Source organism: Calidris pugnax, unplaced genomic scaffold (assembly GCF_001431845.1).
Source record: "Calidris pugnax isolate Ruff unplaced genomic scaffold, ASM143184v1 scaffold38, whole genome shotgun sequence".
NCBI classification, from domain to species: domain Eukaryota; kingdom Metazoa; phylum Chordata; class Aves; order Charadriiformes; family Scolopacidae; genus Calidris; species Calidris pugnax.
The window spans coordinates 12,388,392-12,413,751 of NW_015090995.1; the positions used below are offsets into that span (position 1 = coordinate 12,388,392).

At 43.9% G+C, this 25,360-nt stretch overlaps 2 protein-coding genes across 4 annotated transcripts in view; both read right to left on the reverse strand.

Annotated features, from left to right (window-relative positions):
* The window catches only part of CAPN6 (calpain 6), a 63,505-nt gene extending 62,821 nt beyond the window's left edge, over positions 1 to 684 (reverse strand). For both annotated transcript variants that reach the window (XM_014954886.1, XM_014954885.1), the window contains exon 1: positions 431 to 684. The gene's annotated coding sequence lies outside the window, so the exon portion shown is untranslated. The remainder of the gene's footprint in view (positions 1 to 430) is intronic.
* Positions 685 to 12,450: 11,766 nt separating this feature from the next.
* The window catches only part of DCX (doublecortin), an 87,057-nt gene continuing 74,147 nt past the window's right edge, over positions 12,451 to 25,360 (reverse strand). For both annotated transcript variants that reach the window (XM_014955266.1, XM_014955265.1), the window contains exon 7: positions 12,451 to 24,426. In XM_014955266.1, the coding sequence (XP_014810752.1) occupies positions 24,370 to 24,426 (57 nt within the window). In that variant the 3' untranslated portion in view covers positions 12,451 to 24,369. The remainder of the gene's footprint in view (positions 24,427 to 25,360) is intronic.

A 25,360-nucleotide genomic window follows, 5' to 3' on the forward strand; every position in this document is an offset into this window, starting at 1 on the left:
AATCCCACTTGAATTTCACAATGAAAGAATCCACAGAGAGAACCGACAGTATTTGGGAAGATCAGAGACAGTACGAAGAATGGAATTATATGAGCACTGAGATCAAATCACACTTTATCAGTCTGGCCCTTTTTTTAGGTATAACTGTTAATGATGCCTATAGAGAGAAAACTAGCTTTAGACTGGTTATCCCAGAAGAAACAAGAGCAACCATGCTTTTGCAATAAATCACAATGAGCGCACGGCTCAGAGTTAGCCCACAGTCGAGATATGACTTTCCGAAAGAAATGTCCATTACTGCAGAAGACAAAGGCACTTTCTCACTGTGCTGGCTGAAGTGCTCGGTACTACTAATACAGAGAGTTTTCATCCTGGTGATAAAGGTGCAAATGAAGTAAATACCAGTTTACAGGCTGTTTCTGGCACTTACCTGGCTGAGGTCTGTCCCTGCTCTGAGGCACATCAAACTCCAGAATGACTCCTGTAAACAAAGATCCCCTCAGCTCCTCAACCTGAAACTCTTTGGACTGTACCAAGAACACATCACCAGGGGGGTGTGTCTCGGGATGACCCTTCCAGCCCTGAGTCACAGGGACACCAGGAAACCTTCCCGAGCTGACCTTAAAAAGCAGAGCCTTGTTTACTCCCGGTAGACTGCTTCTAAGCTGTGGCTGTAACTGTGAATGAACTTTTAAAGAAGGAGATGAGGCGAGGCTGTTTGGCAAGAGTTGCAGGCTTTTTTTCGCATGGAAAACAGGGCAGATTAATGTGCACCATGAAAAAAAAATATTCCTTATTAGGAATATATTTAGGAATATTGAATAAAGCCAGTGTCAATGCCTCTTCCTCAGTGTGTCCCTTCTGATAACGGTCCGTCCAGGCCATGGAGAAGAGTCTCCCCCATGTGGGACTCACAGCTGGATGGGGTAGTGTAGACCAGGAGATGCAACAAAATCCGACGGGCAGCTTTGTGCCCTTGACTCCGAGCACTATGGCAAGCCTGTAGCCACAGGAACAGCTCTCACACACTGCCGGGTGCTTTCTCCTGACTTGACTGTTCACAGCCTAGAACTGCCTTATTTTGCTGTTCCCGTTTCACGTGTGGAGGGGGGGAAGCAACCTGAGTGATGAAGAAGCCCCGTCTGGGAGAGGCACAGGGGACTCCAGAGGTCCCCAAGGAGGCTGAACTGCTCCCGGACTCAGCACCACTGAGAACCAGCTCTGTTGATCTCTGATCCATCACAAGTCTGCCCATCCTCACTCAGGTACTTGTCCCATCTTTCTCTTCTCCCTGTGCTAGTAAAGGAAGATACATTGTTTCATGGCACTAACACCACAGTTTAGAACTCAGAAAATACTACGTTTCTCTGTGCTGTGACAAAATTAAAAATGGGACAAAATTAAATTCTCATTAAGAAAGGGTTTTGGAGAAACAAGCTTCTCTCCATACTCTGCTCAGACCCAATTTCATTTTGGGTAAACCCTAAACATTTGGATTAATTTTACATGATTTTTTTTTCATTTGAGGATTGTAATACCTTTATTTTACTGGTATGTGGCTTTTATTTATATTTTAGTAAGTGTAGTCCAATTTTTGAACAGGCCCCATTTCAAAATATGTTACAAAGTTTCTTTTGTACCAGTACTTTTAAATATTCTCCCCAATTTGCCTCCTCCTCATTTTAACATAACTAGTCTAAGTTTCCAAATAAGTCCACTCCTTCTCCCAAACCTTGCTATTCAGCAAATCTCCTATTTGCCTAAAGGAGTTTGGATCTCAGGGGACAAGTTACATCCAGAAAACACTCTGAAGACGAAGTGTTAAGTAGTATCATAAATTTCTGTACTGCAAGGTTCGCTGCAGGACTGTTTGCTCTCCTATAAAGCACTTACCCAACTTCCCTTTGAAGGCATGCTGAAATTTGGACAGAAAGTCCCTGGAAACTGCCACTACAGCTTTAGCATTTAATGAGTAAAAAAGCCCTACATACTAGAGCCATGTGTTTTCAATTCATGATTGAGTAAACAGACCAGAGTTAAGTCATAATAAAAAGCTGACGTCTGACTATATATACCACACATACTTGCGCAGTGCCGGGAAGAACATAAAAAATCCCTTGCAACACAACACAATTCTACTTTTTGCAAGCTGATAATAAATATTGACAGCTTATATAGACATGTTATCACAGTAGCTGCCTTTGATCCAATGTGGAACAAAATCATGAGAACTTTTTCATATGAGTATTAAATCTGGTGGCATAATCCCAGAATTGTATGCAATTTGTCTGGGCTGAGGAGTTGCTCTTGCAGGAAGTTTTGTCAGAAACAAGAATTCCTTTAGACAGGCAGCAAGCTGAGCCATACATGCAGGAACCAAGAAGCAATCAGACAGCTCTGATCTCACTGCAGAACCATGACAAAAAAAAGCTTGTAATTCAGTGGGACTACACCAAAGCATTGAGAGACATGCTCACATACACTGCTGCAGTCTGGAAAAAGGTCTCACTTACTGTGGACAGTTTAACCTTCCAACATAGTACCTGAAATCCTTGGATGTTCCAGCAGCCATTAGCCCCCCTGTTGGAGATGTCCTGAGCACCACCATCACACACTCCTCTAGGCTGTTTTATATCAAAAACTCTGTTGATCTCCACATGTCCCTGGTTTTCCCATTGCTGACTTGCACAGCCTGCTAAGACCTCCCAGAGCAGTGTCCCACCACACTCCACTGCTCTAGACTTGCTGCTTCCAAACCTGGCTCATGCTTAACACCCTTAGACAGCAAACAAAAGCCCAGAGCTAGCCCTTTGTGTAAAGACACGTCACAGCACAAGTAAACAATAGAACTTGCTCCTTCACAAGGCAATACATTCAGCACTTGGCTCTGCCCATATGCTTAGAACCCATCCATACCTCCATAAATACACACCCTCCCCTACAAGGAGACACCTTACCATCTGTACAACTCCACATCCACAAGGAACTCCAGCACCCCTCAGTCCTGGTGCCAGCCACAGGACCCACTCCTCACACCCTGCAGCACACCAGCCTTCCCAGGGCAGCACAGCCCAGGCTGCAGCACGTGGCCTAATCAGCGCTTCTCCAGCTCTGCCTAATGCAGAATCACTCACAGCTGCAGAGAGGACACAGCTTGTGCTACAACCAGGCAGTTAATTACACAGCTGCCAGAGACTACGAGTGATTGTCCTCTGGCTCTGCCTTCTGGTGGGGCAGCAGAAGGCTTCATAGGAGGATACACAGGACAGCCATAGGGTTGCCAAGGCACTGGGCAGTGCTCCTGAGCAATTATTAAAGTGGTTAAGAGGTGTTCCAAGTAAGGATGCTAGTGGGTATCATCATTAATTGTGGCTACTAGAATAAATGAACTGTAGTGACCAGACAAGAAGTTGGGACCCTTCATCCCCAGCAGTAAATGTAGCACATTTGCCACTTGCATCTGGCTCAGCTCTGTTTGGGCTGCTGTATCTCTGAGATCTGAACAAAACAAACACTAGCAAGATCATAACAAACCTGAACAATGCTCAAAGCTGGTGGAAGCAACAGAATTTGAATAGGCTATAGTCCAAAGCCACCCTATTTTATTAATTCAGTTTTTACAGCATCATGCTGTCTAGAATCAAGCATTGTTCCTCTCTTCCCACCCAACCCTGATCTAGGACAGCTGCTCCTATGAAAACATGCTCTTCACAAAGGATGCAATAGCAAGGTCTTCTTCATGCTAAAGGACTTTTTGGTTTCACAGTTTAGGCCAGTTCCAGATTGCTCCAACAGCTGTTCTCACGCCTGTCAGAAAAGCTACTACTTCAAGGTGTCTAGGTGGCTTTGCCCCACTCGTGACTATTTATCACAGAAGGCTGCAACCTGTATGTAACATTGCAAATACACTCCACTGTCAGGTTCTCGTGTCCCACCAGAGCTACATTCATCTATTATTCACTCAATTTCATGGGGCAATTTTTTAATAAAACATTAGGTGGTTTCCAGCAGAGATTCTACTTAAATCCTACATGTTTACTCTAGTCTTTCTAATTTAAGCAGTTTTGTACAGAGAAGAGCCCAAGAGGCAGAATCTGAAAACTAACCAAGATTCACAAAAGACTTTCAGACTTGTGTATCCAGCTGAGGTCTGATTCTGCTTGATAACAGCATTTTAAATCTGGATCACTCATCCCTTTATCTTGGGATTTTGATACTATCTTCCTTCATATGTTCTTCCATAGCATAAACGACAGGAGGGATTGGAGGAAGGGATTAGTCCCAGACTGATGGTTTGCTGGCAGTGAACCCTCAGCACAGTAAAAGGAAGATAACCCCTAAAACAGAGGGCACAGGAGGGGCTGTGCTTTGCCCCTGCCTACATCTGTCAGAGAAGCTTTTTCCCTACGGAGCCTATGTGGCAGGATTTATCCCCCAACGACCTTAATCACAATCATATGAAAAATTTCTAAACATTTAGAAAGATTTGAAGCGGGCATTTTTCAGGCAGGGTGGTTGCAGGGGGAAAGGAGGCTGAAGATGAGCGGGGCAGACACAGCCTGAAGGAATAGCCCCAGGACTTTCCTGAACAGACACAACCCTGGCCTAGGAGCCCTTCAGAGCCCGGCTCTCCCTCGGGCTCCAGCAACACCCAGTCCACTGATGGCGTGCCGTGGGTGCACCCTGCGACCCCGGTGAGACCCCAAGGAGCGGCAGGGCCCGCTGTACGTACCCAACACCACCTCTCTGAGCGAAAGGCCTCCTCTGCCGAGGCGAGGGCACGAGGGGAGCGCTGACCGCCCACGGAGGGGGCTGAGAGGGGCTTCTGCAGGTGGGTGGCTGGGGAGGCCATCCCACACCCTCCCCGGGTGAGTAAACCTGGGCTATCACCTGCCACTTCATCACCTCGCTGCTGACTGAGAGCGCTCCGCACCGGGCTTGTGAGAGGAGTCCCTTCCACAGCCGTCCAAGTTCTCGGGGAGAGCCCCGCGGCCCGGAGAGGGCGACCGAGTTCCGGGAGCTTCGGGGCCATCCCGGCGCGAGGCAGCACGACCACGCGCCGCCTCACGGGTCTGGGCCGGGAGGCGCCGCCGCCAACCGCTAGGTGGCGGCCTCGCCCAACGGTGCGCGAGCGGCTAGGAGCGCCGGGCGAGGAGGCCCCGCCCCGCCCCGGGCACCGCCCGCCGCCATCTTGGTACAGCGGGCGGCGGGAGCGTGATGGGGGTGGAAGCGCGGGGCTGCGGGCAGCGGGCTTATAGAGTCACAGGATGGTTAGAGTTGGAAGGGACCTTAAAGATCACCTGGTTCCAACCCCCCTGCCAGGGGCAGGGACACCTCCCACTAAACCAGGTTGCTCAAAGCCCCATCCAGCCTGGCCTTGAGCACCTCCAGGGATGGGGCATCCACAGCTTCTCTGGGCAACCTGTGCCAGTGTCTGACCACCTTCACAGGAAAGAATTTCTTTCCAATATTTAGCTAGATCTCCCCTCTTTCAGTTTAAAATGGTTATGCCTCATCCTATCACTACACTACCTGACAAAGAGTCCCTCCCCATCTCTCCTGTAGCCCCTTTAGATACTGGAAGGGGCAATAAGGCCTCCCCAGAGCCTTCTCTTTCTCCAGCTTGAACAACCCCAACTCTCTCAGCCTGTCCTCATAGGAGAGATGCTCCAGCCCTCTCATCATCTTTGTAGCCTCCTTCCCACCCAACACCTCCCACTAAACCAGGTTGCTCAAAGCCCCATCCAGCCTGGCCTTGAGCACCTCCAGGGATGGGGCATCCACAGCTTCTCTGGGCAACCTGTGCCAGTGTCTGACCACCTTCACAGGAAAGAATTTCTTTCCAATATTTAGCTAGATCTCCCCTCTTTCAGTTTAAAATGGTTATGCCTCATCCTATCACTACACTACCTGACAAAGAGTCCCTCCCCATCTCTCCTGTAGCCCCTTTAGATACTGGAAGGGGCAATAAGGCCTCCCCAGAGCCTTCTCTTTCTCCAGCTTGAACAACCCCAACTCTCTCAGCCTGTCCTCATAGGAGAGATGCTCCAGCCCTCTCATCATCTTTGTAGCCTCCTCTGGAGCAGCTCCAACAGGTCCATGCCCTTCTTACATTGGAGCCCCAGAGCTGGACACAGCACTCCAGGTGGGGTCTCACCAGAGCTGAGCAGAGGGGCAGAATCCCCTCCCTCGACCTGCTAGCCACCCTGCTGGTGGTGCAGACCAGGATGTGGTTGGCTTTTTGGGCTGCAAGCACACATTGCTGGGTCATGCTGAGCTTCTCATCAACCAACACCCCCAAGTCCTCCTCCTCAGGGCTGCTCTGATTCCACTCTCTGTCCAGCCTGTATTTATGATTGGAATTGCCCTGACCCATGTGCAGGACCTTGCAGTTGGCCTTGTTGAACTTCACGGATTTCCCTCGTGCACGGCGGTGCCATGGGCAGTGCCTGTCACTGCCTTGTGAAGGGCCAGGAGAGTCCCCATCATGTACCCCTTGAGTTCATCTCAGCTGGGCCCTGGGGTGTGTGAGCATCTTCTAGGCAAGCAGGACGAGCCCAGCAGTGTTCTGAGAGGAAAACGGCACAGACTGGAGGAAGAGGCTGGGGCCGCTTTCACAACCGAGTGTGGCCTTGGGCAAGTGATTTGGTCCCATGGACGAAGCAGGTTTTTCCCCACAAGTGCCGTGGCAGATGTTCTCCATGGGGGTGCGGAGCTCACGCTGGCAGCGAGGGCCCTGCAGAAGGGCAGTGAGACAGATGTTTTTTGAGGCACATGGGAAACATGATATGCTGCCATTTACCATTTGTGTAGGCAGACGTCAATCATGCTGAAAAACACACATGAAGAGAAAACTCCCCGAGGAGCTTACAGAAGACAGGAGTTCCCTTCTCTTTGAATTGTCATTTGTATTCTGAGTGTTGTGTAAACATTAAATATTTAAAACATTGCCTGTAGCACTCTTGCTTCTCGGTGGGATTTGGATAAAGCCGTTCCTGTCTCGGGGTCATGAGAAATGCTCTCAGGCTGAACTGTTCCCTTCTCCATCTGAGCAGCTGAGACCTCTAGGAGTGGTGCCCCTCTGGAACATGCTTAAATCAAAGCCTCATTTAACATTAGGAGGAGTTGGAAGGGGATTCGTCACATTTGCTCTGTCACTCATGGTCTGTGGGATGCTGCTGCTGTTGCAGGAACAGTGAGCCTCTCTGGGCACCTGAAATCCAAAGAAATTCTCAGCGCACTTCAGGCCTTGCCCTGTGTTTTGGATGTGGCCATAGGTGACTCCCCAGGTGACACTGAAACCTGTGGCCACACTGGGAGTTGAAACCAGCTCTCCTGAGTTGTAGCCTACTAGTCTAATTACTCTTTTCCTAGTGCTATTGCCCGACATTTTAAAAAGTCACAGGTGATCTACTTTTCTGACCAGCAGCAGAGTATCTTGAGTCATTTTGATTTGAAAATTTAAGGATATTAAGTGCAGGCTTGTTATTCTATATCTAAATCTGTGTCAAGAGAACAGAAAGGTGGTTTTTTAGTTTCTGTTTTAGTGGAATAAGCCATGAGGGGGATGCTGTACTTGCCTGTGTGTGCCTGGGAGCCTGTTCCACAGCACTTTATCGTAAGACACTAGCATAAAGAAATCATCCTTTACAAGGAGCTGTGAGGAGGGCATGGGAGGACACGTTTGCCCTTATTCTCAAGTTCTCCAGCACGTAACTGCACTGCCTCCCCTTCTGGTTCCCCTCCCACCCAAAGGACACCCTATTCATTTGCAGAGCTACAAAAGCTTGCCCTCATCTCACTGCGTTTGGCTCGTCTGCCTGCTGCATGTGCACAGTAGTACATGGGTGGGCGACCTCATTTGAGAGTTGATTTCATTATAGATCAAGTGTGTTCCTCCCCTCATGTATCTCATAGTTATCTTCTTCCCTGATGAGGACTTCTTAATTAAAGCATGAACAATTTGTGGCAGAACAGCATCTTCCAAAGATTTTCTTGCCTGGGTGCACAAATGCATTGTTCTCCAAAGGCCAGGCTGGTAATCTGTTAATTTGCAATCAAGATTTTATTGCTGTATACTGCTGTAGACACTGGTCACCTTTCTGGGCAGCATGAACCATAATTTACAGGCTGGTTTCAGATTTGGCTGTGTACATCTTCAGTAGGAATTTTTCTGGCTATTACAGTCAGGCTGCTGTACTGTGCTAATACAAGCTTAGGTTGGCTTTGCTGCCTTGTTTTTCAGCAAAGCTGGGGCCATACATGTCAGAGAATGGCATCTTTGTCCCCTTCCTGTCCCCCAAAAGAGCAATTAAGTTCCCTTGTTCCACCAGCAATTGAAAACCTGAGGTCATGTTGCCTGTGGGAAGAAGGTCATTCTGGTTGGTCCCATGCTCTTTGCCAAGAGCCTCAGCAGCCTTGCAGTGATCCTGCCCTGTGTCCCAAAGGCACCGAGGTCACATCAGTGTGGAGCTGCAGCCACTAGCTCTGCAAGGGAGCCCTGCTGCCCTCAGGACCCAAGCTGGTGCTGCGCGGGTGGGATCTCTGCACTGTGTCCCACTGGATGATGTACGCAGGCTCTTCAACGTATCTCCCATGTCCAGGTGTTCATAAGCTTTTAAAGCAACTGAAGATACAGGTCAGCCTAATGGGACTGATAAAGCACTGATATAATTAAAGTGGTGCTGCTGGGATGTTTAGACCATTAATGTGTTTTCACAGCTCTCAGGAGGATCTCCCCATGGCTATGAATGCTCATATCCATTTGGACATCGCTGCTTTAGAAGGTGGACAGACACTGATATATTGTCTCCAGAGCAGCAAGCAGCCAGCCTGCAGTGGCAGCCTCTGAGAGAAACATTTTAAATGGCCAGATTTTATGGAAGGGTGCATCTGAGAAAGTGATCAAACTTAGGATTTGTTGCCCTGGGCTCAGGAAGACCAAGATCTGAACACAGATGCTGGACGTCATTTCCAGTGATCTAAAATCCTCCTCAGTCTCCACAGACCATTAAAAGCAGTAAACCTGCTGGGAAGCCTCAGTGCTGTGAGTGGCAGCCTGTGTCACCGAACTGACGTGTTGCCAGAGACCTTCGGAAACAACCTTTTTCTCCTCAGCTCCGGTTGCCTTCCTGGCTGTCACTCTCTCACGGTGACTAGAAGAATAGAGGTTTAACCAGCTTAATGGCACTTCCCATGACTGTATGTGGGTGCTAAAAGCACACTCTGAACATTTGAATTAGAAGGTGACACACGCATCGTGGCTGGAACACAGTTGTCAGAAGAAACAACTCAAAACTTTTCCAAACAGCTGTTCGACTGCCAACACTTGTTTGGGTGCACCGACTGTGGGAAGACCTGTGCTTAAAATAAATGGGTTTCCAGCATGAGCAAGCAGCAGATTTGACTGACTTTGCATTCTTTCCTGGCTCTCACATTTACCACCACCTTGCACCACACTGGTGGCCTGGCTGGTGGACTCTGTCCTGAGCAAAGCAGGAGGGAGAAGGTGCACTGACAAACCACTCCAGTAAAACCCAGCGGTAGCTGGTGGCCTGGACACTGGAGTTTGGACAGGAGCGGGGAGGGATGTCACCACCGGGCTTGCACTGGGATTCCTTCAGTGAGGGGTGCTTCCCTGAAGGCTTTGCAGGCTGCAGTTATCCTGCTGGATTCAGACTGTGAGCACGACGCTGGAACTGTGTTCCTGATTGCTGCTTATGTCATCCAAAAATTAATATATTTTGCAAGATCTTTCCAGCTTTTCACTCTCAGACACATCAGTGGAGTTTGGGGCACACAGTGCCTCATTACCCACAGTATAACCCCAGAAAAGCATCATAAACTGAACCAAAGAGTTTGCATGATTTAATACATGTAGATTAGGGAGAAGTCATTGGGAAGTGGAACGTTTCTGGGATCTCAGGGTAAACAGATTTACGTAAAACATCAACAGGAATTTTTAAATTCTGTCGAGCTACTTGTGAATAAAAAATACAGACAAACAATGAATAATTGTTGCTATCTTCAGTGACCAAGGCATGTATATGGTAGATGAAGCCATACTCCATAAAACATGACTCCTGCTCCCTTGCACATGCATAAACAGTTGATAATCTTACAGAGAATAACACAAGGAGCCAGTTGTTTGATGCACCGTATGGAGCCCAGGCGAGTATTACTCATGTTAACAAGATTGCAAATACAACTTCAAGTCATTGCAGTTCTCGTTTACTTTGGAGGCTGTAAAATTAAATCTTTTTGATTTGGTGCCTTATTTAAAAAAAAAAAAAACAACAGTAGTACTGTGACTCTATTTGCAGTGGACATCTGGACAGTCACATCAGTTTGCAGGTGTGCATGGTAAAGGTGATACGTGCACGGAAAAGTGTACCTTTGAAGCGTAGGTGCGTTTGGGAGAGGCTGGGGTTGGGGAGCAGATGGCTGCAGTGGAGGAAAAGGGACTGAGCTCAGACTGCAGGAGAAACCATGTAAATTATCTAGATTTGTTGACTTTTAAAGGTGTTTTATTTACAGAAAAGATAAGATTAAATATCACCACATAAACCCTGAGACACAGAGTTCATGCTACAACTGTGTTCAGCGTTTCACGGAGCTAAGGTGACAGAGCCCAGTGAATGTCCTATTACTCATGGATCTGGCTGCCATATTTTGGGCTGCAACCCAAAGCCAGCAACCACAGAAAACTTGGATCATTTGCAGCTGACAAGCCCGACAGGCAAAAAGTATGTTTTCTTTGACTGGAACCAGATTGTAAAGGGAGCAACGGCATCAAGTAATGGCAATTGGGTCAAGAGATCAGCCTAAGGGTTTCCAACCAGGCTAAAACATTTGTTTTGGTCCAGACGGCTGATACTGCGTAAGTCTAACGTGCTTGAACCTAGAGCTTTTGGAAACAAACGCTGTTTTGCTGCTCTGATGAAACAACATATTCACATACCCAATGTGCATTTCTGTGTAGACCTGGGCTGACGTAGCAGGAAGACTGGACTTTGGAAACTTAATTTTGCTCTCATTTACATGACTGTAAGTCGGAAGTAATTTCATATGTGTCAGTGGGATTCATACTACGATAGTGGCATCATTCCCACGGGTTTGCACTGTTGGTTGGTGGTGCCACACTATCACTGTCCAGGTTTCCTCTGAACGCTCTCTGGAGTCCCTGGGATCACAGTGATTGATAGATGCACACAGCAGGTTGAGGGCTTTAAATCTGTTATTTTCAGAGCATTTTCCACAGGCAGGAGTGCTACCTCTTACGGTTTTTATTGACCTCATCTAATACATAGCCTCTAGAAAAGGCACCAGTGTGCTTTGTTTGCTCTTGGGGGGCATAAAGACTCAAGCAGAGTATTTTCTAAAGTACTTGTTGAGCTTTTCTGATAACATTTGCTTCAGTTTCAGTTCATGCACATTCAGATAAAGGCTGTTCTTAGGGTGGTTTTTGTTCTACTGGTTTTATTCTGGGAACTGCAATTTTTTTAGTGTGGTCTTTCACTGCAAACAGAACAGTACTGTATGTGCTGCTTCTGGCCTGTGCAAGCACGGCACGATAATCACAAGTGGGTGCCAGTAATTGACTGAGTGGGGCGATGTGTTGGTAGCCCTCGTGCCGTTTGCCAGTTGGCAGAGCATCTCCTCTGGATCTAGAGGGCAAAGCGCACAGCCCTGTCTGGGCTGACGAGTGGTCACCACAGGGAAAAAAGGATTAAGGGCTTCATCTGAGCGTGAAACGTTGGGAAGAATCTGAGCTCTTTCACAGCAGCCCGCGCTACAGCAGGGATGGCCAGAGCTGACCGACCCCACTCACTTTTGATTCTGCAGATGTGAAGCAGAAACAAACAGCAAAGTGGCTTATACTGTATAATTAAATGAGGAGGTCTAAGCCTTATTAACATTTTTGGGCTTACAAGGAAGAATGTTATTGTCTTCACTGTGGTTCTGATAGGGTAGCTGTGAAAGAAGAACTTGGACCCTTTTCAGGCCTGTGTGGGAAGGAGAAACACAGCGTATCTCTCAAATCTCACCAAACTTCCCAAAGGTAATATGAGATCGCACAGGCCTTGCCCAGACCCTTGATGCCAAGACAGAGTTCAGATGGGGGCCAGATCTTGCTATTTTGAATCCACAGTTTTGACTGAAGTGCTGCACATGGAGAAAGAGCTGCCCTTACCTGCGCCCTGTCTCCTGCAGTGGGACCCACACTGAGCTCATCCCTTTAGTCAAAAGGATGGGTTTTACAATGGTTGGGCTGTTTCAGTCAGGGAGATATGGGTCTTAATTCAGGGCCATCAAAATTCCTCCCTAGTCTTTTTGCTGCATTTGTACAAGTGGAACTGATTTGAGAAAGTTGATGGATCAAAATGAACGAGCACCTCTATAATTCACAAGTCAGTCAACACATGCTTGCCAAATAAAAGCATCAGAAAGTTTTTTTATCGGCCTAAATATTGAAACCAAGTTTTATTTTTTGAAAATGACATTACACACATCTTGCAAATGTACATTTAGATGAGAAAACAATGATTAACAAATATTGAGAGCAAAGCTATAAAGTGGACAGGTTCTCTGCTGCATGGCATTGCATTACAAGAATATTCAGACCTGGGATGGTTATTACAAGTAGTAAAAACAGTTCACAACACCTCACAAAAATGGAATTTTTTTCTAGAAAGTCAAATCTTCTAACAAAAGGAAATTCTGTTAAGGGAGAAGAGGCATGGGGGAAAGAAGTGTGAATCTAGGTACCTTTTGTGGTTTTGTGGCAGGATTTTGTGGGGTTTTTTTAAAGTCCGTTTCTTACAAAATCCATCTTTGTGCATGACCCCCTCTTTTCCAAGACTTTGACTGTTTTCTGTCCTCCGTTGCCAACAGAACCACAGCTATGCAACAGTAAGCCCTGTGTACTCAACTCAGAGCTTGGGAGTGTGGAGAAGGAGTTATCTACAGAATCCCTAACAACATAATTCATATACACCATCCCCCACCCCCTTCCACTGTGTATCCAGGAAAACAAAAAGTGTGTGCAAACTCCGCAAATCAGGGGCCGTGGGACTAGTCCCATGTGGGACAACCAGGTGTGGAAGCCACAGCCAGTACACCACGTGCCACATGCCTCAGCTGCAACAGATCAGCAATATCTCATCGTTTACTGGTGACACAAACTTCCAAAGATTTAACTTGTTCCCCAGTTCAAGCAGAGGCAACAGGTGACTGATCTCTATCTCTTTTACCTTGAAAGTTAGAGTCTAATCAAAGTGCCAAGGCAAGGCGCTGTGAGAAATGAGGTTCCCCGAGAGAACCTGTTGAGAACTGCTTTTCAAACCTCGTTGTATATCATTATTTATGCCCAAATCTGTACTTTACAACCACGAGAGAGACAAAGACAGAATAAGAGAGAGGGAGAGAGATAGAATCTTTCCAGGAGGAAAGGAAGAGCTAATTAAGAAAAGAGAGGTACAGGACCATGCATTTACTCTCAAAAGCTTGTTCACGAGCAAGCTAACATTTCTAACACTACAACCACTCATCTACATCTGTTTGCTAAGTAACTGAGTTCTACCTACAACTAGGGAGCAGAAGGGGTTTCTTCTTTTCTTCCCCCTTCCTTTAAAACGTCAATAAAAATGTTTTCTGTACAAGTTGAATGGCACAAAAGGTGGTTAAATGCTAAATAACTCACCACAAATGGAGAATGCAAAATTAGTTCAAAACATGCATGGACTGTGTACAGGTAAGCAAGGAATCATTGGCATAAAGCTGCAATATATTACAAGATGATACAGTTGAGATCTTTTGGAATAACCTCTGCTTGTTCTGTCCCTTTAAGAGAACTTCACATAAAAATTCAGTGTAAAGGGAGTTCAAGGTGTATATCCAAGCAGAAAGTTAATGATGGGCAACACTATTTGTCTGAAGAGAAAAACATTTCCCCTCCCCTTCCACATACTCCCCCAAGGTACAAAAGTCAACATGATCAGCATTGCTGCAGGCTTGCCAAAAAGAAACCTTAGATAGATCTGTTTTAGGAGAACAAAAGCAAGCACCATTTAAATTAATAGCTCTTTGTACAATGTCATTAATTAAATACCTTATTATTTTAAAAAAACAAACTGAAATTTACCAATCCCAACAAAATAACAGGTGAACCCTTACCACCCACATATCCTCCAAGGTTATGTACAGAGTTTAAAGTATACCAGCTAAACTTTAAACCTGGCTGCCCCTCCAACCCCCACCCACTGAATGACAATAGAAAATACATCGTGGCCTCTCAGTTATATTATATTGCAGCTTTGTTATTAATGATGAAATCATACAAACTCAATGAATGACCTAAGACAGTAATCCATGACCAGGTTCCAGTTCAGCTGCATATCTACCTCCCTCAGCACAACTCGGCAGCAGATCGGCAGCTCGGCGAGAGCCGCAGAGTGCAGGGCCGTGAGCCACAGCAGGTCACGCTCTTCAGAGAAGAGCAGCCTGAAGAACTCAGGCGTGTGTGATGAGAGCTGCTTGCCCTAGCCTGTGATTATAGTCGTGATTAAGAAAATAGGCAAAGGCTAGTAACAGCAAAGTCAACAAGCTGATACTCCTTCCCTGTGCTCTAGACCAGGCAGTGTCATAAAATACAGAGTATCGTGAGGTGAATGTGTCATCATTTCAGAGAACAGAAGGAGATCTGGCTAGACAGGTTTGCTCTTTCTAAAAGACCCTGGGTGTCTTCTAAATTGATAATCGCAGCTGTACTAGGACTGCCACAGTGATAAAGCTGCTTGGATCACACATCATTTAAATAAGAAGCAAACTAACAACAATTTTACATGTCAGAATTCAGCATGTAATTATAACTCACAGGCTTTCTTGTTCTTACATTCAATACTTCTGCTTCACCATTATCTATAAACACCAATTAACAGTGCAATTAATTCCCTAGACATTCTTTTTAAGGAGATGCATCCTTAGACATCACACTAAATCTGGAAAAAGCTTTATGTTTTAAATAGGGGGAAAGAAAAAAACAAAAAAGGGAAAAAAGCTGTGTGTTCTGCAGCCCCTCAGAGACTGCATGGTCGGCATGTGAGCAAGACACAATATCCCTACATTTCAACTGCCACCTTCAAATGGAAGTGAATTAAAACCCCATCCATATCTGCTGTGCAATGATTGGAAGCAGATGGAGAAAAGAAGCCATGCTGGAATTGAAAAAAAACCACAAAAAAACCCCAAACAAACAAAAAACCCACAAAAACCCAACAAAACAACAACCCAAACCCAAACCACAACAACAAAAAACCCCACGAAATTTTTCACAGGGATTCTCTGAAGTAAAATTCTTCATTTCAAGAACTGGGCCTGGACACCAGCTCAGGGTCCATTTGGTCCATTTCCTGAGTTTGACTCTGCACCTGGGTTTCTCAGAAACTTCGGGGTTCAGAACCAGGTTTGGTTCAGGTCCACCCTGACCAAGTGTCACCAACGTGTTTTATTCTGACTGCATGTGCCAGGTGAATCACTTTGCTCTGCAACAACCCTGCTGTTCAAACGTGACTCAAATTAATCTTTACTTCCTATGTATAACTGTTGCAAATAGAGATGGAAGAACCATCTTGGATAAAAATCAAAAGCAGCTTTGAGTTTAGATGAGTCACCTAAAATGAACTGAACCTTCCTTTTTATGTTCAGAGACATTTGGTAACATTTTTCTCTAAAAAAGAAGCCAACCATAAATCTCTATTCTTCTTGGTACTAGCTGGGGCTAGAGTAGAAAAATACTGGAAGAAAGAGAAATGCTACTTCTACTTCCATAAACATGCTGGGCTCAGGGCCTGTCTATTGGTAGACTGAAGTGAGAATAAAGTGAAATAAAGCCAACACTCTTTAGAGCCAGAAAATTTAGAGACCCTGATCTGCTAAGTTTCCTTGTTTAATTCTCAATTCTAAAAGTTTTAAGATATTTCAAAGAAAACTATTTCAGTTTTATCATTATCTGTAATAAAACTATACAAAATATCTCCCATATATAACTTGCTATTAGAGGTTCATACTAGAGATCACCTTACAACTGGGGTCAATGAGGTTTTCTCTGCATAGTCTGCAGCTGTCACCCAGGAAACTGAATCTACACTTAAGTAATCAGTCACACAAGAATTATTGACAGTAATCAATCTTTGAAATAGGAGACCAACCTTGGACCAAATGGATTCAGCTCCCTTAATTACAGAGGAGTTTCTGCCAGTTTAAAGCAGCAGAGAATTCGGTGTATTGGGTTTCGCTTGTGTTATATTGAACATCTAGAATCTACGGAAACAAAGAGGTGAAATCTTTATGCCAAAAAAAAAAAAATCTGAGACTGAACAACAAAAAATGTGTTCAGATAAGTCAGTTGTTTTTCCTTTTAGGATTAAATTCACAAGCACTGTAACTCAACTGATTTTGAAAAAAAATCTCATGAGAAAACTGGTGTTAAAGAGAGATCTTCGTGTTCAGCATGGACTTCCCATTGACTTATTGAATGCAGCAGCTCTCACGTATGTGGCTGGGCATTTCATGGGCAAGATCATCATCAGCCCCTCTGCTTGCTCAGCAAATCAAGATAACCTCCTCCAAGAGTTTGTCTTGGCTTTTCACCCTGGCGCAAGCGGGTTGCTACTTTTTCCAGAGTTTGCTGAGCTCCATGGGAAAGGGATGGGAGGTTCAGAGGTGCCCTTATTGCTCTCTTGCACATGTCTTGCAATTCCCCAGTGTGCCAGACCTGTTCTTCTCCAAGCCAGGGCATACTGATGAATTTCTGTTTCTGATCTGATAGGCAGGAATAAAAATAAAACCAAATCACAGGTTGGTGCTGTCATTCAGCAGAAGGTTGGATATTCCCTTCCCCATTTTAGGATGGCATATGCTGGCAGGAGAGTAAAACAGGAGCAGGAGAGGAACTTCAAACCAAGTTCTCCTGCCTGCTGCCAAGTGTGACCTTCTGTCTGCCATCAGGAATGGGACACACAGCCTGTGTGCTGGCTTAAATACCTGCAGGGGCAATAACTTTTTCAACATGCTGCCAGGAACTCCTGCTGCTTTTCTGTCCAGAACCAAGCTGTAGATCATCAGCTACCCCCAGGCTCCACTTTTGTTTGTCCCTGGAATTTCTTGGCTTTTGTCTTTTATTACTCCTACACATCAATGGCACTGACACCTCATGCTCTCCCTTCCATTTGATTTTCTGTGAAGTTTAAGCTCATTTCATCACTCACTAAATACCCCTTAACAAATGCCCCCTACCATTCCTCTTAGAAACAAGCCTTTTTTCTTTGTTTCCCATGACACTGGCCATCATGGCATCTTTCTCTAATGATGCCAACTTTCTTTTTTCAGCTGACGGACTCTAATTACTGCAAAGATTTGTTAATTCCCTTTGGGTATCCTCCTTCTTCAGTTGGTCAAGTGATAAACTGCCAGACCTTGGGAAGCTCTAAACTGACTCGAGAGTCCCGAGTTACAGTTCATTGAGATACAGAGCAAGAGACAGAATAGGTTAGTTCAACTAAGTGCATTAAGCAATGAGATTGAAAGGCAACGCTTTCCCATGACGCCATCTGGCCATGAACACTTTCTAAACAAGAAGGCTTTCAACAACAGGCCCACTGTTTTCTTGGTAGAAGACCACTGAAATCATTAGACTTATTCATCATTTACAAGTACAGGGCCCACATTTTGAATGGTAACATGAATTGCCCTCGATATGTCCAGGTACATGTAACAAGAAGAGGGGCAGCAGGGATCTGTATTCAGGCCAGAGGTGGTCCAGATGAGAGAATTGGGTTGCTGAATGTGGGTATGGCCTTGCTCTCAAGGGATGCTGCAGGCTCCTCCATGGGTTTGGGGAGAATTAAAAATGATGTGTCTGATTTTCACCATTAGTAAAATAAAAAGCATTTTTACAGCATAGTTTGAGAGTCAGAGTTCCTGAAAAGACTTGCCAGAGACAATGGACGATAGTTTTATAAGGTTCTATGAGGTTTTCAGACTTCGCTAAGTAATGAATAGATCTTAAGAGCAAGCTCTTCAGTTGCTCTTTGTAGCAGCTTACAGATGGAGGTCAGTATTGTGATCAACTCTTTCTGCATTGGGACACCATGGCAAAAGGAGAACTGATCTGTCCACAGTTATGCCAAAGACCAGTAGCTCTGAAATCCCAATGGCTCTGGAATCCTGCTGCTGACTCCACTAGATTTGATTCTCATTTGCTCAGAACCTCATCTATTGGCCGAAAACTGGTATTAGTGTTTTTAGCTTTCTCTAAACAGAGTGTCCTAAGGGTGGTCTGTGAGCCCAAAGCTCCACATTTTCACCTGTAGATGTAGTACTCATACCCTACCCTGCAACTGGGGTTCTGTCAGAGCAGCTATGCAATGGCATTACTGCAAAAAAGCCTTTTCATCCACCCATTTATAATCCATAAGCATCTCCTCTCTCCCTATTAAAACATGTCTTTTTGTCAGACCTTCAGACAAACATCAAATGATTAGATCTGTTCCAGAGGAAACAAAACGAGGGGTCTATACACATTGTTGGCCCCAGCCTTTCACCTGGAGGCACCCAGAATGAGAGACACCAGATCTTAAGCCAGGAGAAAAGAATGAGGGTGAAGAATATCTAACAACAGAATCGATAACCAATGCAGCAGAACTCAGCCCAGTTCACTCTGCAATCAGTGAGGAGTGGCTGCACCATGACACACAAGACTCAGCTTTAACATTTCCTGAGATATCATGGAGAGGCCTGCTCAGATTCATACAGATGGGACAGAGGCATGAACCACAAGAAAACTATGATTCCGGAGACAGTAATTTTCAACAGCTGGTTGAATAAATGCGAGATGGGCTAAAGACCTCAAGAATCAAGGTCTGTCCTGTCCCCCTTTGTCAAGGCCATTTTTACTTAGGCCTTGCTGGGCACATGTGTAGTCCTGCTTCTGAAGCCCAAAGCATGTTGGAAGGCACTTGAAGTCTTAACCTTCTTGGTCTTATTACACCAAAGTGGTGTTCAGCTGGATCTCTTCTAGGATCTTGTGTAAAGCATTAATCCTGCTGTATAGACTGACATCGCTCTTTATTGAGATAGACAGAAAAAGATCTTCATCTTGTGCCATCCATTTGCTTCTACAAAGAACCTCACCAGTCCCACATACTGTTCCAGCCTACTTCCATCAGCAACCAGAAAAATAACTTTGAGCCTAAATCAACACTAGAAAAAAGAAGCTGTTTTGTTCTGTCTTGGTCACAACCAGCACCTCATGTGTGGTAAACGCATTTCTAGATATCTTTTCTCTAGTTTTGGATTGTCTTAGCTTGAGGAGACACTTTCTGGACTAATGTTATATGTACTTTACATGGCTGTTTTTTCTTCCTTTCTCTAAAAATGATTCTGCCTTTACTGTAGCAAAAGAAAACTCTCCCAATTGCCTTGAATGGATGAGGGGTACCCCTGAAGTCAATGACAAAATACACTCATGCTCTCCCTGCAATGAAGATGTCACCTATCATAAAGTCCATACTTTGCCCCTGCAGAAAGGATGCAACTTCCAGGGGTGGCTGTTGCTGGAACAGCATCTGTGTAGGGATTCGGCATGGCATTACGGAGCAATTTCACAAGGTGTTCTGCAAAGTAGCAAGATGACCAGCACTGACCTCAAGGGCATGGAAAACCAAACCTGTGGCATCCTAGAAAATGTCATCAGTATCTATATGGGTAAGGAGAAGCTAACACTTTTATGCCATTATTTCCTATTAAAAATGCCTGGGTGTAACATTGTTTTGCTGTTTGCCACAATTTTTGGTCCTACCTCCCTTTTTTCACTGTTCAGGCAAATGAGAGGAAAAGAACAGCTAGACTGTGTGTTTGGTTTTTTGCATGCATATGTGCGTGTTAGCTAAGCATGAAAGAAAGATATGGAAGTTTTCTAAGCAGAATTATTTTTCTGTTGTCTATGAAAATAACACAATTAGTGTTTCTAGCTCCTGAGAAGATTGTAAATAATATGCAGATATAGAAACACAGGTAATGATAGGCAAAAGCTACTTCCATCTCCCACTGCAGAATGGACCAACATAAAATCCCATTACCAAACTCTTTCAAAATTACTTCGAGTTGTAGAGTCTTGGCTGGCTATTTAGCTAATGGAACTGAACTAGCTCCAAATCTTATAACAGATGAGGATTTAACTCAGAAACTTCAGGATTATAAATGCTTTACAAGTGACAAAAATCCTAAGGCTGAAGATTTTGCTGCATTGCCCTGATCTTCTACAGTCAAGACCATCACTGAAATGTATGAATACAACAGCCTATGCTTGGAGGATTGCTCTAATTCCTTCCTAGTGATTGCATGTCTTAAACAGGTATTTTTACTGTATATGCAAATTTGCTAAAATATACTGGATACTGAATAAAGGCAAATTTCAAAGAAAAAAAGCTCTACTACTTTAAGAGTCTCTCCAATTTGTTTTTAAATACTGTATTGTTTTAGAACAATATAGTCTTAGTGATTCAATTAGTCTCTGAAAACACTAAAGGCAGCCTCATGAGGGAAATTAGACAGGGTTTTTATAGCAGAATTAATATGGCAAATCCTCATATCCTGTGAAGTTTTATGTGCTTGTAAAAGTAGAAAAAAAATATAAAAGGTAAACTCCGGAGTATATAGTGAATTACTATCATCTGCTCCAGGATCTCATAGGGTCTGGAATTATTATAGTATATTGAAAGTAATTAATTATAATTCCAACTCAGGAAAGCTTTCTGACCAAACCCAAGCTTATATCTCGTGAAAAATCAACAGGAGTAAAGCACGTGCTAAAATTTAAGCATGTCTTTAAGTTCTTTCCTGATTAGGGCTGTCCCTATATTTAAATGACTAAGGTACGATGCCTGTGCATTGTTTCTCTTTGTATTCAAATCTATATTAGGGATTCTACAAAGCCAAAGATAACTAGTTTTGAATGTAGGTAACATTCCACATGCATTTCTGTACAAGAACTCATGCAATATTGGTATTAATACAGAATTAACTATATGTTACAGCTGAAATGCTCACTGACTTCTCCTGCTGCCCAGGCATTTCTACCTACAAAATTGCTTTTTAAAATTCGGGAGTTTGACCTCTTACCCTGTTTTCTTTGTGGCTTCTACTGGTTTGAATGGCTATTTTTCCCACTGAACTATTTTTTTTTCTTCTTTTAGGCCTTTTCAAGGTCCCTCTAATTCCCTGACAGAATTGTTTGGCTCAGCCCCACCCCAAGATGATCCTCATGCAAACAAAACCCCAATCCCAAGGGAGCACTTGTAGGATCAGATATTAGATGTGTCACTACGTGCAGCTCAGGAAGATGGCCTCAGTGATTCCTTAGCATGTTCCACCAGGAAAAGCATCTTCAAATAACCAAACACTACTTGTGGCAGGAAGGAAAGGAACCGCTTCTCAACAGTTACCTCAACAACCATCCATCCAAAGGTTCATTTACCACTTGGGATCCTGCTTTATCTTATACAAACTGAACTCATGAATACTGGATGAAAGCACATCTCAGACTCCTTACCACCATCAGCTCTAGCTGTTCAGTCTGCTTATAGATATCAAAGATTTGGTTTTCCTGGTGGATCTGTGGTGAGTGTCCTATACTGAATAGAAAGACAACCTAGATGTGATTTCAAGGCTGGTCTCTTGTTTTAGCAGAGACTCAGAGGAAAGGTGGCAGGACATACTTACCCTGACTATGACAGGAATGGTCTGTGTCACTGAAGTGCCACACCTTTGACCAGAGTCCAAGTACATCAATCTGTAACAGGCAGGGTCTGTTACTAGACTAGACTACTAGTCAGGGTCCCTGGAAAGGCAGAGACTTAGGGAGGGACTCTAAGATTTCCAGTAACAGAACAAGGGAGAGAACAAAAGCATGTCATCTGTCCCACTAAAGCTTTCACTAAGACAAAAGCTCTGATGAATAATCTTGTTAGCATAACCATGGCCTTTAACATCCTATGCTTAAAAAGTCATATTTTCTCATGACTAGTGTCTCCAGTAGCACCCACAGGATCAAACGGCCAAAAACTAGCACCCATTACCAAATCTGCTCCCAAAATACTTCAGCACCTTCTGTAGAGGATCTGAAAGCACTTTACAAATGTTCACCAGCATTTGGCCTCACAACCCCCAGTGAGGTAGAACAGTATTGTCCCTGTAGGGACAGACAGACAGATTGAGGCACAGGGTTACTAAGAGACCTGCTCCCGTTCAGACACTAAATTTAGCAATGCCAAGGGCTGAATGAAGGTGTCCTGACTACTGCACCTATGCTTTGTCCAGACTCCCATCCTTTCCCCAACAAACCTTCAACATGAGCCCTTAGCCTTTGAACTAAAACCAGGATTCTATATACAATAGGTGAAACGATCATTTAGCAGTCACGTAGTCAGAGAGTTATTCAATTAAATTAAGTTATTTGTGGGGACAAATGATTTCTTGTGCAAAACTCTGGGTGCAAATGATCATGCACTAAGACTACTGGATGTGAATTTGGTGCATGATAACTGACCCCTTGATAATTACCAATCCTGGCCTCTCTCAGATAACTCTCTTTTTTTAAGTTGCATTATATGTATCATCACATGAACCTCTAAAGATGCAGCCTGCACAGATTGTTTCATACCAGTAATGCAAGCAAACAAAACGTGGAGTGGCTTTGGGAACAACCCAGTGTTCATGTAGCATCAAACATCACAATGTTATAATGCATTCTAGTCACAAGGGGTTACAAGGCAATAGGGAACGGGTGTGCATGTTGAAACAAAGGCAAATAGAGCAACAAAGAAAGATTTGATTGCACAGATTTCGTTTAGGTAAAGTTCTATAATAATTAGTTTCATCGAAAGTTTGCTCCATGAGAAAAAGAGGCAATGCCAGCTAGCCTATGACAAAGCTTCGGCGTAGTAAAAACCACCAGCCCTGCGTGAAGAGATGAACTTTGCATTCTGTAGGAGTCATTACTGATTAATAAAAGCAAAAGGTTTCTCTAGATACAATAAGTTTGTTTTTGTCAGATAGAAGAGTTTCTTAAAATACGGGTTTTTGAACACCACAAAATTCCATTTGTTATATAAGTAGAGAATCTGGCCATAGTTAGGAATACTGAAGTGTAAAAAACCAAATATGTAGTCTTAAACATTACAAAAACTATCAAAACATTCAATATTTTGAACTGACCTTTTTTTTTTCCCCTACATGTGTCTATTTTGGCAGTGATGACAAGATTTCTAAACTGATTTGTTGGTATTACTGTTCTGCAGTTGGTTGGTTTTTTTGTAGATTTTTCTGAATGTGTTTTTTAAACAAAAGAAAATTAGCAGTTTTTATAAAAAAGAAGGAGCTAGAATCCTTACTCCCAAAACACAGATAAAAGGTTTTCCTTTATAAAAAGCGTATTGATTTTTTGCTATAAAAAGTGACCTGTAGGGTGTCAAACCTGAAAACAAATTTTCACAGTGTTTTCAGTGTTGGCTGTTCACAAGGCATTACTGTTACAGAGATAGAGAGATACCATAGGGCAGGTGTAAAAATTTCTTACCAGCTAGCAGAATCTTTGGATCACATGCGAAAGGTGCTCCACTCCAGATAACTCAGCTGACTTACTTTTTTTTTTTTCGCTTAATCATTAAAAAGAAAAAAAAAATCCCAGTATTTGAATCACTATTTTACTAACCTTACTTAGTATCTTATGCAATCATTCCTAATCTAATCCAAGCTTCTGCTGGCATAGTAAGCATCAAACTAGCAAGTAATCTCCCTTCCTGCCCTCCAAGAATAAGAATAATACTAGTCAGCATGCAGGTGCTAAAACCAAGGCTGCAAACGAGGAGCAGGTGAGCTGGCAAACATTGGCAGTTTGGACAGGTGGAGAATATCATTTGCTCTACCTAAGCTTGCAGATTGGTCAGCAAGTGATCTATTTGCACACTTTCGGGGGAGCTACTTTATTATCAATAGAAAAATTACGTAGTTGCAGTAGCAGAAGAAATAATAGAAGACAACGGGAAATGCACTGGATCGTTTGCATATTGGCCCCAAATTGCTTGCAATTTTGCATCCCTGTAACTTAGAAGAATGGTATCCCTCTATCTCTATAGACTGGTAGGTGTTGATTTGTGGCACAGAGGATAAATCACAGAAAAAAAATGACATATAACTGTGTGTCCATTTTCTGATTTGAAAGCACCAGTCACCTATCTGCTTATTTTGGCAGAAGTACTCTACTGTATCTTAAACGTAGCTTGTAACGTGGATGTTTAGCTTCGTGTCGCTTTACATGGAATCTCCAAGGGAATCAGAGTCATCCAAAGACAGAGGCAGATACAAGTCCTGTAGAAAGAAAGAAGAAAATGTTAACTCACACAATCAGTTTCCACCTTGGGTCATGCATAAGGAAGCAGTCGAATGGTCCGGTTCTGAGCAGTTTGTAGGGACAGGGCGAAAGACTCGTGCACAGGTTACTGGACAGGCTGAACACTTGTCCAGGTAGTTCAAGGCCAAAATCAAGGCAGGTTACTTGCACAATGGAGCAAGAGAGTCTTGGTACCAGAAGAAAGTTTGCAAGTGGTTTTTTACCACTTCTAGATGGATGTGTGGATCAATTATAGCACATGCATGAAAGAGCAGGACTTCCCTTAAACAGATCTCTTTAAACCTAAGTCTCTAAGAACTCACAATACAGAGTCTTACCTGGATGGGACAGCTATCCTTAGGACAAATCTCTAGGAAAATCACATGTTCCATGATTTATTCTTTACGCCATTTCTGATCAATTAGAAGGGTTAGGAAAATAATCACAAGTTTATAATTTGGGTCAAATGCTGAATGCAAAGCTTTTCCACAGTCCCTTTCTGGAGTAACCATTCCTTAAAGTTCTGCATGGAACTAGGTACACAAACCTGCTCGAGAATTAAAGCTCTCCTTGGACATTTTTGCACTCTGCTCACAGGAAATAACTGTGAGCAAAATGAAGAAAAGCCTAAATACACGGAAAGGAAATTGATATAAGAATCTTGATAAAAGAAGAGGTACATTATGACTTTGTGGTGAACTCAACCTAAGCATTCATCATTTGAGCTTTAATGGTAAAAAAAGAAGTGATTTCATCATAAGCAGGAAATTGCTCCTGGGAGGAAGACAATGATGCATGAATAGTCTGGTAACCTAAAATGCTACATTTGTGTTCACTGATCGGCTTAGGTTAGTGGACGAGCTCATAGATGGATTGGCTTTGCCCTGCACAGTCACCATCTATTACAAAGGT